Source organism: Hyperolius riggenbachi, chromosome 2, assembly GCF_040937935.1.
Source record: "Hyperolius riggenbachi isolate aHypRig1 chromosome 2, aHypRig1.pri, whole genome shotgun sequence".
NCBI classification, from domain to species: Eukaryota; Metazoa; Chordata; class Amphibia; order Anura; family Hyperoliidae; genus Hyperolius; species Hyperolius riggenbachi.
The window spans coordinates 162,492,923-162,506,244 of record NC_090647.1 but is presented as its reverse complement, the minus strand read 5'-3'; the positions used below and the strand labels follow the sequence as shown (position 1 = coordinate 162,506,244).

The 13,322-nt window shown below is 39.7% G+C and overlaps 1 protein-coding gene across 6 annotated transcripts in view; it reads left to right on the top strand.

The window, feature by feature from the left end:
• Nucleotides 1-13,322, top strand: part of DGKH (diacylglycerol kinase eta) — a 328,383-nt gene that overhangs the window by 231,032 nt on the left and 84,029 nt on the right. For 5 of the 6 annotated variants that reach the window (XM_068267797.1, XM_068267796.1, XM_068267798.1 and 2 more), the window contains 5 exons: nucleotides 1,421-1,525; nucleotides 3,126-3,258; nucleotides 11,421-11,527; nucleotides 11,912-12,037; nucleotides 12,634-12,736. In XM_068267797.1, the coding sequence (XP_068123898.1) occupies nucleotides 1,421-1,525; nucleotides 3,126-3,258; nucleotides 11,421-11,527; nucleotides 11,912-12,037; nucleotides 12,634-12,736 (574 nt within the window). Of the gene's footprint in view, nucleotides 1-1,420; nucleotides 1,526-3,125; nucleotides 3,259-11,420; nucleotides 11,528-11,911; nucleotides 12,038-12,633; nucleotides 12,737-13,322 lie in introns of those variants that run through there. The other variant, XM_068267800.1, reaches the window with a different exon arrangement.

Genomic DNA, 13,322 nt, shown 5'->3' with positions numbered 1-13,322 from the left:
AGTGAATCAGTAAGCTGCTTAACTTTATGTGAAAAGTGATCCTGAGCTTTAATCTCAGAATCACTTTTACAATCCAGGCAGCATTACTTAATAAACCACATCGCTGCTTCACAAATAAATCCGGAGTCCTGGCAGGTCCCCTTGCTTTCTGCACTTCTCATACTGAAGTAAACACAAAGCAAACTCTCCTATGGTCACATATGTTGGGGGAGATGCTGTGCTTTATGATTCTCCCTCCTACAAAAGTTCAGGCTTTCAATTGTGGAGCTATATATATTTATAATTTTTTTTCCTTTAATGCCAGATAGTGTGGATTAAACATTAGGCTATTTTTTAAAATGTATTTATTTTACAGCTGTTGCATTGCTTTCTGTGTCATAGATGATATCTCCCTCACAATCTCTTCCTAATAAGCAGTTCTGTTTGGTCAGAAACTGAGCTAAATTCCAACTAACTTCTAACTTTGGCACCGGTGGCAGTAAAAAAAAAATTCTTGGCAAAGTACTAGACTTCCTATGTTCTTATTGCGGTTTGTGTTCCCAGGGGGGCAGGTGCCTAGGCATAGGTCATGCTACTGGAATTGGTTTCCACAGAACAGGAAAGAGGGCAGTATTTCAGGGGTTTCATACACGTTTACCCAGGGGCTGGTTTATTAAACATTAACTAATTACTAACAGTAATATACCTATATATCCTGCAGCTAGAGACCTGAACCCTCCCCAGACCAATATGTTGCATGGTAAAAAAAAAAGCGAACAAGTGTGTTTTTAGATTTTTACCATAACAGAGAGAGGATTTCGTTCCATTTACTTTGCTTGATATTTTTTTTCTGGGTCAGTTTGAATGTCTAGAGGTTGGAAAAAAGAAAGTAATGTAACAATGCTAGAAACACACTTAATTGATTTTCTTCCTGTAGTTGCAATGCCTTTGTCTGTCCCAATTACCTGTAAATCTCACACCAGCAGCATATGTAGATGGGAGATTTCTGCAGCACTTTATACTGCGACTTCCCTGGCTCCAGTGATAAGTAATAGCAGAAGTTCTCCATCGGAAGTCTCTAGAGTTTCAACACTAAACTCCTTTTCTCTGGGGTTTCGTCTTCTTCTTGTATACGCCTTCCTGTAACCGTCTGCAAATGAGTCTGCCGGGATGAGAATAAATCTTGTGGTGGTTTGTAGGGAGATGAAAGTGTGCTTTTTTCCCCACACTATCACACCATATTTCTTTTTTTTTTACTTCAAGACCATATGCAAAGCTTAAGTGATTATACAGCTTTGCCGAGATTCCGATCAGTGTAAATGAAACCCAGTGCCTGGATATCCATGCAGCATTCACACTCCTGTTCTGTAGCACGATCAGCTGCTCAGCACCACAAGATTAGTCCTTTTTTATTTTTACGGTTTTCCCTTTGTTTCCGCAGATAATCACTCCTTTTAGAAGGCTAATTTTGTGTGCAGAGAACAGAAAAGAAATGGAAGATTGGATCAGCTCGCTGAAGTCAGTGCAGTCCAGAGAGCATTATGAGGTAAGACGATGTTTCTGAGGTTTGTAGCATGAATTGCATTATGTTTTTGGTACAGTTTAGAGTTGCTGGTACCATTAGTGCAGTGATAGTGGGATGCCCATATACCAGGCAATAATAACATGCAACAAAAATCTGCCCTGTTCTGTCTTCAGTTATTCTTGCCAGAGTTTAGACCGCAAGAATCTTTTCTGTACATCTTTAGAATTAAAATAATTGTGCCATATACAAATGGGGGAAATCAGAGGGCAGCATGGGGATAGCTGCAAATAACCATGAAATCTATATTCACAAGAGCTTCTGATGAGGTGGAGGTGAAATGTGTGAGATTTCTTTGCAGCCCACACAGCTTCACAATATTATAAAGATCATTTCATCGTTTTCACACATAGTGAAGTCTCACTGTTTCTAAATTTGTGTAACAGCACAGACATCTTGTTCAGTTTATATTTTGCTATTACGGTAGCTTGATTAATGCATTTAACCATATAATGGCAGTTTTATGTGAGACTTGCATCTTAAATGAAACCCGAGGTGAGAGATATACTCTATAGAGGCTGCCATATTTATTTTGTTTTAAAGCATACCGGTTGCCTGGCTCCTCTTTCTGGTCAGTAGTGTCTGAATCACACTCCTGACACAAGCATGCTGCTAATCCAGACATCTGATCTGCATGCTTGTTCAGGGTCTATGGTTAAAAGCATTAGAGGAAAAGTGAATCAGGACAGCCTGACAATGTGTTTTGTTTAAAAGGAAATACATATAGCAGCCTCCATATGTTTCTCACCTCAGGTTCCTTTTAAAAATTTTAAAGTGTAAATACCATTTATTTTCTGAATGTAACAGGTTAGAAAATAAAACAGGTAAGCTGTGAAGTGTGCAGTACAGGTTTGAGACTGGACACTAAAAAAAAGTCAGAAATAGTTTGGGTAAGGGTTTAGCAAGAACACCGAAGCCATGGAGGAAGGCATTTCTAAACTGAGATGGAAATAATTATTTCTTTGCACTGAGGATATGGGAAATGTATTAGTAAGTTAAGTCAATTTAGTGCAGTTTTAGAATGTATGACCAGTAGAATGAGGAAACGAGGCCTGGCATATTGGAGAGCCATTAGAGCTCACTGCTTATAATGCCTGTAGAGGGGTCTTGTTATTTTTGACTATACATTATGCTTAGTTTGGTGTAATTACAATAGTTTTTGTAGGTTAGGAATGAATGCGACTTGAATAAAGTGGAAGTAGGCAGCCTCCCTTTTCTGTCTGCAGACTCCAGCAATATCATGTCCTTTAATATAATATTTTTCCCATTATGGCTCATACCATTTCCTTCTCTATCTCATGTGACATGAACTAGCGTTTCTGAGCTGTGAAGGACAAAAGGCCTAGAATTCAAATTTCATTGACCCTGTGTAAAATGCTTCTTTGACATCTGTCCGTTTCTCTCCCTCCCCCAGATTTATAAAAAATGAATGGTGGTGTTTGTAAAGTGACTGCATGATATGATGTATCCCACCTCCATTTAGTCTTACAGCTCATATAAATGCATGGAACTATTTTAGACGTAGCTGTACTGCCAAATTTTGTCTCAACTTCTCCCTTGTTAGACCGCACAGTTTAATGTGGAACATTTCTCAGGAATGCATAACTGGTACGCCTGCTCCCATGCCCGACCTACCTTCTGTAACGTGTGCAGAGAGAGCCTGTCTGGGGTCACCTCCCACGGCTTGTCCTGTGAAGGTAGGTTCATTATGTGTGTTATGTGACAAGCTTGACTGCTATACAACGTGCTGCTTTAAGGTGGAACTCCAATGACAGAAATATGGCGTTCTAGCTTTCCATGTAGCCAGGCTGAAACCTAAGAGAAATAGTTTTTATTACATCCTGAAATTCTGATGCACGACTTGCTGTATGATTGTCTTCTTTCTTGCTGCCTGACTCATTTTTTTTTGGGGGGGGGGGGGGGGGAAGCAAGGTATATGTAAGCTTTTCTACGCTATAGCTAGGCACACTGTTGCCCGCAAGGAGTGGGGCTCAATCCATTTGCTGACAGTTTGAGGGCATTCTGCAGGCTACCAACACATTGTTACTATGGAAGGCGACGGAGGGACGCCACAGCAGCGGACAATGGTGCATCTTCAGGTGGGCAGGTGTTGCTGGAATTTTTGGCGACCTTGCGGGACACCTCTGTACACACTTTAATTTCTCAGTTGAAACGGTACTAAACAGCCATGTCAGCAGAGTGTGCCTAGCCTGCTTATCTCTTGACTAAACAATTTACTTTTCTCCACTGTTGGGAAGGAGAAGAGGGGCCAGTGCCCTCCCAACTTACAATTAGCCAAGTTTTGCTTATTTTTGGCTTTGACCTATATATATATATGTGTGTGTGTGTGTGTGTGTGTGTGTGTGTGTGTGTGTGTGTGTGTGTGTGTGTGTGTGTGTGTGTGTGTATGTGTATATGTATATGTATATATATATATATATATATATATATATATATATATATATATATATATATATATATATATATATATATATACATATATATATATATATATATATATATATATATATATATATATACATATATATATATATATATATATATATATACATATATACATATATATATGTGTGTGTGTGTATATGTATATGTATATATATGTATATGTATATATATATATATATATATATATATATATATAAATTTTTAATTTTTTTTACATTATTGTATTATATATGTTTTTTTCCCCTGGCAGAAAAGGCCTAAAAGCAGCTGGCTAACTGTGCACATTTTTATGCAATAGTGGATACTTGGCTCATTGATACATGGGTCGTCTTTTCATGTGATCACCAGTTTCGTGCCTGGTCCTTGTATGCTTTTATTTATTTACGGTCACAGAAAGTATGGCTAAAGTAAAGTGACTTGAAAACCAAGGCTGTGGAGTCGGAGTCGAGGCAATTTTTGGGGTACCTGCAGTCGGAAAAAAATGCACAGACTCCTAATGGATTTAAACTGTAATTAAAATAGATACAATGATAAATACAGTAGATTAAATTATAAAATGTTTTATTTCTCAGATAATAGTCTTCATAAATAATTTATATATACAGTAATAGCTCTGCTTAGTCCAAAAAATGAAATAAACCAATTAAAAATTAGTTACTTGTGCTGCTTCAATAAAGCAGTCCCCGTATTTTGAAAGTCAGATATACATATCTGATTGTGACTGTATATATGATGTGTACACAGGAATCTCTTATATATACTAAATAACATCGATGCTGTAAAAATATAGCCTGATGTGTAGCCGTGTCACTAATAGAGATGGTCAATGAGATGGAAAAAATTCTGCGCTGATGCTGGTTTATGCAAATGTATGCACTCCCTTTGCACATGAAATCAAATAATTTGATATGTTGTTAAAATTTGGTTTGATGACTACGAATTAATGGGTACCTGAGACGGATGAAAATAAGTTTTATACATACCTGGGGCTTCCTCCAGCCCCCTTCCGGCTAATCAGTCCCTCGCTGTCCTCCACCACCACCTGGATCTTCTGCTATGAGCCCCAGTAATTCAACCAGTCAGCACAGTCCAGCCGTGTGCCGCTTCCACAGCCAAGAGCATTCTGCACCAGAGCTGCGCAGGTGTAGTATGCTCCCAGCAGCGGAGTGTGTGCATGCGCACTACGTCCGACTGGCTCAAGTACCTGGGACTCATAGCAGAAGATCCAGGTGGCGGAGGAGGACAGTGATGGACTGATTAGCCTGAAGGGTGCTGGAGGAAGCCCCAGCTATGTATAAAACTTTAATATCCTCTGTCTCAGGTTTCCTTTGTTACACAGTAGTACTATACTCTACATATGCACTCCCCACAGAGCTGCAGGGAATCCACTGAGAATGTTGTGCACATTGAACACAGAGGTGTTGTCTATCACCCATAAACCTGGTTCAGATTGTACATGAAGAATGTGTAATGGAGGAAGAATCCCCTAATTCTCCTGCAGAGTACCTGCACATCACTCTTACATGTACCCACAGTTACATTGCCTAGGGCCTGCTCCATGTTCACACTGCTCCATGTTCACATTGTGCACGAAGAATGTGTAATAGAGGAAAAAGCCGCTCATTCCCCTACAGAGTACCTGCACATCACTCTGAGGGCTCGTTTCCACTATAGCGAATCCGCATGCGGGCACTGCATGCGGATTTGCATACTTAATTTTAGTGGATGGGGCTGTTTCCACGTGTGCGGCGGCGTTTTTCGGTGCGGGGAAAATCTGCACGACAGGGTCGTGCAGATTCGCGTGCGGCAGGAATGCGGGCGAATCGCCGCTAATGTATTCAATAGGGAAATCGCATGCGGCTTTGTCATGCGGATTTCCCCGCGATTTCGCATGAAAGCCAATGGAACTTAACACAGGCAGTGACATGGTTAAATTCGCATGGCTCCTTGCCATGCGAAATCGCGGGTAAATCTGCATGCGGAAACGCAGCCGCATGCGATTTCTTCAGCGGCGGAATCCAGGCGATTCCGCACCGCTACAGTGGAAACAAGCCCTTAAGGTGGCCACACACCATACAATTTTTAAATATCTGTTCAATTTAGGAATTGCAATCAATTTTTCTGACTGTAACATTTCAAAAATATGACCAATGTACCACACACCTACGTTCAATTTTTTCCTCAATTATGATAAAAATGATTGGAAACTCAGAGAAAATTGCTAGGGTGTGTATATTAATAAATTAACAATCCAACACACACACCATACAATCTTTAGTAGAAATTGAAGAGAAATATCTGGCATTCCGGATCGATTTAAATAGAAAAAAACGGGAAATCTGTTCAGATTTTTCAGTCGAATGAAAAAAAAATCTTTCGATTCTTTTTTTCGAGAGATACGATCATTTTTATCAGATTACTGTAAATTCGGATCATTTTATTGTATCGTGTGTGGCCACCTTAACATGTACCTACAGTTACATTGCCTAGGGCCTGATAGATGTTCTTTGTTCCTGTCTGTATCTTCTACAAGTACTCTTACCAAGGACTAGTTTTAGTCTACGACTAAAAGTATTCGAGGCAGATGATCCGCGGATATCCAGGTAACTAACTAAAGAAAGTCTTTTCATGGCGGACATGTGAACAGTTTAGCGGCTGTAACAGCATCATCAGCTTGCCAGAATTTTCTCTACGTCACCCAAGGATTTCCGCATCTCTATTCAGACTTTTTCTTAAAGTAATCATGTAAGCACACGGACTAGAGATAGAACATTCACAGGAGACCTAATCAAATATGGAAATTTTCCAATATTAAATTGCACAAAGACTGGTGCGGCCTCCATTAATCTTGATGGCAATTATGTAATGAAAGTTTAAACCAATGTCTCCATCTGTGACTGTTTCAATTTCCTGCTCCGCAGTCTGCTGTGCAAATGTATTTGGTAAAATATACCATAAAATAATAAATGTTAGGAATGTCAAATATATAGTAGGGTTGTTTGAAGGTAACACGAGGTGAACATAAACTGATGAGATAAACAATATAATTTATCCTCCTTCTCCTAAAAACATAATTTTTTTTAGATATCATGTCCGAGTTTTATTTTATTATTAAATCTACTTTTTACGTTTTTTTGTTGTTCATTGTTTCTGCTCAATGTAATATGCCAGAGATAAAATCTATGAACTATTGACCTTTTTATTTTTTTCCTGCTCTAAGAAGCCATTTACTGCCAAGAAAGTGTTTTATGGCTGTAATTCCTCATCAGTGAGGGTTACGCTATAGTCCGACCTGCTCCTGACCCGGACAGAAACTGTCACTTGCATACCAGATTTTTAACTCTTTCAGAAAGAAAAAAAGAACACAGCGCAGTGATTTGTGTGCTTGGCAATCTACATACTCATGTCTACCTCATCATGTCACCTCGGATATCCTTTAAATGGAATTGGTTTCGCATGTGCCGCCACTATGACTACCATGTAATGTCTGTTGCTAGCAGCAGGAGGATGCATGGAATTGTTTATAAACCACCAGGATAACCGTTCATGATGAGCATTCATCATATGGGCATTTACCGAGGATGGATGCTGTTCCTCGTCTCGCAGCATTGTCAAAAGATCAAAGTATTTACTGCAAGATATTACCATGGTAGATAGACAAGTAACATTATTTAAAAACCAATAAAGATAGTATGCTTCTTATCTATTCTTACTACAGGTCTCTTTTAGCTAGAATGTGCACAGTAGCTCATGAATAGGGATGATCTGAAATTCCCTAACATGTCCACTGGCCTACAAAGTGGAAGCCATGCCAGCAGAATGGAGGCACTAGGTGCTGATCAGTTAGCCAGTAGCTGTGTTAATTACCGGTAATTAGCAGCACGCTATTGAATCAGCAATTCATTTGCTAGTGCAGCCTCAGGTATGCACTGAGGGAAGAGATACATGATGGGAGGCACAAGTATTTGTGACTGGACTGGAGTAAACCCATGTCCAATGTTTGAGTCTTTTATTCAGCCCTGAGTCCTAAAGTGTATCTGCCTCACTAAGCTGTTCCTATTAGCCAACTACCTCCATCTCTTATCATTGATATTGGTGACAGGATTAGTGGGCACCAACCTAAAGACATTGGGCAACAGGATCAGCTTACGCTCCGTACACTTGATCAGTAACCGTTGCTAAAAAATGTGCGATCCCAGATGGTTTGCGCCGAGTGAATGACATTGAAGCACAGTTGAGTTCCACAAGATGGCTCACAGATCAGATTATTAGCGGAGGCACAAACGTGAAGATTTCGGAACTGCAAAATGTGTCTCATGTGAGTTGTTTGAATGAAGCAATTTTTTGTTATCGTCTTATATTACTGTCTGTAACAGATTCTTGTCTTTTTTGCTGTCGGTGGGACACTTTTAAAAGAACAAAACTGTTCTCGGGGCGACCAGTCCTCTTTTGTTCATTTCGTGTGGCGCTGGTCGGGCTTGTGTACAGAGCTTTAGTGAGACAGACAGGAGCAGGCACAGAGTCCGTTCTGAGTCTTTCTATGAACAGTTCGCGTTACGCTGAATGCTAATAGTGACTTGGGTTTAACAAGTACTCCTCCTTTTGAATATCCTCTCTTAGAACCCAAAAAGTGTTTTAAAATTCTGAATAAATAAATTAAAGCCTGTGTGTTTAGCCTGTTTACCATGAGAAATAAAAAAAAATTAATTGGGTGCCTCTGAGGAATTCTCTTTATAAGATGCTATCGGAATCACTGAAGCAGGAAAGGCGATATCTGTGTAGAGCCAATTTCTGAGTCTACCTTCTGCCGTAGATTGTAAATAATTGCTTGTCAGCCTTTCTTCCTGATATGTGCGTGTAGAGGCAGCAGAGCTGTTCCCTTTCGGCGGTAATCAATTTTCTTCAGTGTGGTGTTGCTGAGCACAGCTTTCTGCACACGACAATATTTCTGGAGTGTATTACAGAATGGTGTGTTTGAAGTCTGCCACACTTTTGATTATTGAGCTGCATATAAAATTTCAGGAAGGAACGTGTGATAAAATGTAGTTTTACAGCTACAGGAGATAAAATGTTGCTCAGGGAGTTTTTCCTGCTTTTGAAGCAGCCTTACCCTTTTTTGGTGCCCGCATACGTGCTGACAGAAACGATCGCTTCTGGGTTTCTTTTTTACAATGAAATTCCCAGAAATGTGAAGGCTCTTTATTCCTGCTCTCTCTTTCATTCTAGTGAAAATCTGAAGATCAACCATAATTTGTTTTTTGTTATTAAGAATTATATAATTGCCTTGTTTTTAATCATTAAGAAGGGCCGAAACAATCTTGCAGTCAGAAAAATGGAATAGAAAGAATTTGCAAGTGAATGGACACTGAAAGAGAATATTTAAAGCAAACCTTAAAGGGGTACCTTAGTCTTCAGTAAAATAAAAAAACAGGGGAAGCAGGCATGTTATTGGGCTCTCCTGATGCCCACTGCTCCCTTCCCCCGGTTTCCTCTGTCCCCCTCCGTTATGATGCACCGACCTTCCAAAGCTACTTCCTGGTCAGGAGGACCGGCAAGGACTGCGCAGGCGCTACCCAGCAACGCACGACCCTAGATTGCACCCATGCGGCAGGAAGTGCTCAGCTCAGACGCACTACGTTACAACTGTGATCAAAATATGTACATCCCCGGGCAGCGCCCACTCCTCGCAACCATCCTAACCAGGAAATGGCTTCGGAGGGTAGGTGCATCATAACTGAGGGAGGCAGAGGAGAACGGGGGAGCTGGGGGTGTCAGGAGAGCCCACTAACATGCCTGCTCCCCCGTTTTTTAAATTTTACTGAAGACTAAGGTATCCTTTAAGGGAAAAAAGTATGATATACTTAATTTTATGTGTAGTACTGATAATGAATAGATCATTCATAGCAAAAAATTGAGTCTTATGTTTTTACTTTGTCCTATTTGCAGTTTAGAAACCACACTCTGTCTTTAAAGCTATAAAATACACAGAAACCATGAACCTTTGAACTTTCCTGCAGTAAAACCTTACGGTCTCTCACTGTTTCTTGGTTGTTTACGTGCTTCAGAAAACAGGACTGTATTCGACCCAGTGGGTGAAATGGCTCAGCAAAGCTCTTTTGCATAGATGACTTTTTTTTTTTTAGTATTGGAAAACAATGAGACTTTTTCTTTGCTACTAATGTTCTATTTATTAGCTGTACTTCACATACAATGTATTATCTCATAAGTTTATTTTTGCTTCAGGTTTTCTTTAAAGGGTACATTGGTCCCTGTTACCTGTGATTTGGCCATTAAAAAAACATGGTCAAGGTCATATGGTTCATTTTCAATTTTCTTACGGTTCTTTTTACAAGTAATTAATTAGAGTATTTCCATAAAAATGTTGAATCGTCATTGCTGGCTTTTACAGTGCTAGTTCCCCACTGTTGTGCACATCTTATGCTATCTCTATTTTGATCTAATTTCGAGTCAACAATACATCCATAAGTCATGTAAAACCACGACACTTGCTTTATTCCCTTACAAGAAAAAGGATCATAGCCTAGTTCTGTGTAAGCCTGGGACTGTGCATACATATGTTTATCTTGAGCCGAATGCATGAAGCAGCAGTAAATTTGCCATAGCAATGTGCGCTTTACCCCAGTAGCACGCATTGCCCTAATAGGGTAACATGCAGTGCTCCCTTGGTGTCAGTACCAGTAAAACTGCTGTGTACTGCCTGTGGACAGCATACTTACAGCTACTTCGTGCTTCAAGCCACATGTCCGTTCAGGTACCCTGTAATCATCTTATGCCAGGCTCATGTTGCTGAGGTTTACTACTGGGACATGTGAAGATTTTTTGCCTATTATTACAATACTAAGTACAGTACAACATATATTTGTGTAGTCTGCTTTCTTTTCTGCTTTTCTGACTGTACTGTTCTTTTATAGCCTAAGTTCAGGGACAATTTTTAATATTAATTTAATAGAACATAAATTATGCATATTTTTTTAAATTTATTTTAGAAAGTAAAAGTGCAGTTTTGGCACATTGAAACAGTAAACTACCTGTTACACTGTTTCCTTTTCTGCAAGTGTCGCTTCCTGCTCCCTCCCAGTCATTCTGAAGCCACGCCTCTTCACTTGACTGGTAACTACAACAGGCTATCAGTCAGCAAGTGGGCATAACTTCCGCTGGCCCATAGAAGGCAAGAAGGAACATTTCAGATTGACTGCTTTATTTTCCAAAACTGCAATCAATTTAAAATAATAATTTATAAAATTTCTGTAACAAGCTGTGCTTCAGCAGGATTTTTAGTGAGCTCATAGTAACACAGATGACAGTGTGATGACTCTTCATTTCTTCCACGTTATTATGCATTCTTATTCTGCTTTTCTCTTTGTGATTCTAGTATGTAAATTTAAAGCCCATAAGAGGTGTGCTGTGAGAGCCACAAATAACTGCAAGTGGACAACGCTGGCGTCCATTGGCAAAGATATCATCGAGGATGAGGATGGTGTAAGTGTGGATTGTCACTTCGTTTTTATTAGCTTCCAATATGTATGGATTTATATAGTAGTAATGATTTTAACATAATCATTCTCTGAGGTATGTCAGCACATAAGTTTAACAGTTTCACTTTAGTGCACTGTACTTTTCATGTACCTTTCATGTTAGTCATTGTTTGAGAAAATGTTGATGCTGTGACTGATCACATTATGTTTGCTTATGAGATCTGCAAAACTGAAATTTTGGATTCTGTTGTTTATTGCTGTGTTGTTGTTTTTTCCAGCGGAGTGGTTTTTAATTTCATAACCTGTTGCTTTTATAATCATGGTTGTAAAGATAGATTATTTGGACTTCATTTATGCCTGAGCTTTCTTGCATTTTTTCCCTCTTCAGATAGCAATGCCTCACCAATGGTTAGAGGGGAACCTACCTGTTAGTGCCAAATGTGCCGTCTGTGACAAAACTTGTGGCAGTGTCTTACGTCTGCAGGACTGGCGATGCCTTTGGTGTAAAGCAATGGTGAGCATCTTCTCACTGTCTTTTCTTCCAATTGTTGTGTTGTAATTTGTAAAGGCCTAGTATAGAATGATGATATAATGTTCCAGTCTTATATATAACGTTCCAGTCTCCTATGCCCATCCTGCCTACTTGGCTTTTGACTTATAGGTAAATCTTTACACACTTGGTAAAAACACACATGCGTACTTGGTGAGGTTGATTTAATGCTGTGGCTCCTCTTCCAGGCTGAGGAGTGCCACTGTCACAGTAATACTGCATTGTTCCTGCCCATTTCCAGTGTGACCTCTCCCTTGGTCAGCCTTCTATATGCTTTGAATCTGCTCCTGTTCTTGGAATAGTTGTAGAGGGGGTGGAAATGCGCACAGAATTAAAGTATGCAGTTCACTATGATGGCATGTGTATTGGGGAAGGGAACAACAGAGGACCCCCCGTACTGTGGAGAAAGGCCCTCTACATTAATAAGAGGTCAGCAAGCGGCTCGCATGCAGCCTTTATAGTCCAGACTTTTTCACCAAATTAAAGATATTCATTTATTTCCTTAGCAAACATATATTTTTCATCCTACTCCATTGATCCTTCCTTCAAATTCTCTGCAGGTGCACACGGCGTGTAAGGACCAGTACCCTCGAAAGTGTCCTCTGGGTCAATGCAAAGTGTCCATTATACCTCCAACAGCACTGAATAGTATAGACTCTGATGGTGAGTACCTGTTGTACTTTGTCCTCAAATTAAGACAAGTATTCTGCAATTTAGTTATGCATTACATCATGGGTTTAGTCTATATGTCATTAAAGGATATCAGAGCTGGAAAAAAGTCAAGTTTTCCTTACTGGCCTTCATCCAGCCCCTAGAAATCTATCTGTTCCAGCGTTACAGTTCTGTTGTCCTCCAGGCTGCCACTGTCCCCTCACTAAGATCACTGACCATAGCTGTGGTCCTTGGCTTCTGTGTATGCATAGGCATGACACATGCCTCTCCCGATCACACCCCTGTAGTTTACAAAGACTTGGACAGAGAACAATAGAACTGCAGCACTGAACCACAGATAGATTTCTAGGGGCTGGAAGAAGCCCCAGGCAATTAAAGCTTCACTTTTTTTTTCCATGGGTATCCTTTAAAGTTTATGTATACTCTTAACAGATAGTGAAGGAATTGAAACACATGATTTAACCACTAATATTAAATAATTAGAGTAGCGGAATCATGTGCTTTAGCTTCTGAAGACATTTCCTAAAATGCAGCAGAAAATAAAGTACATTTTGTAATGTGCTGTAAATATTGCCAT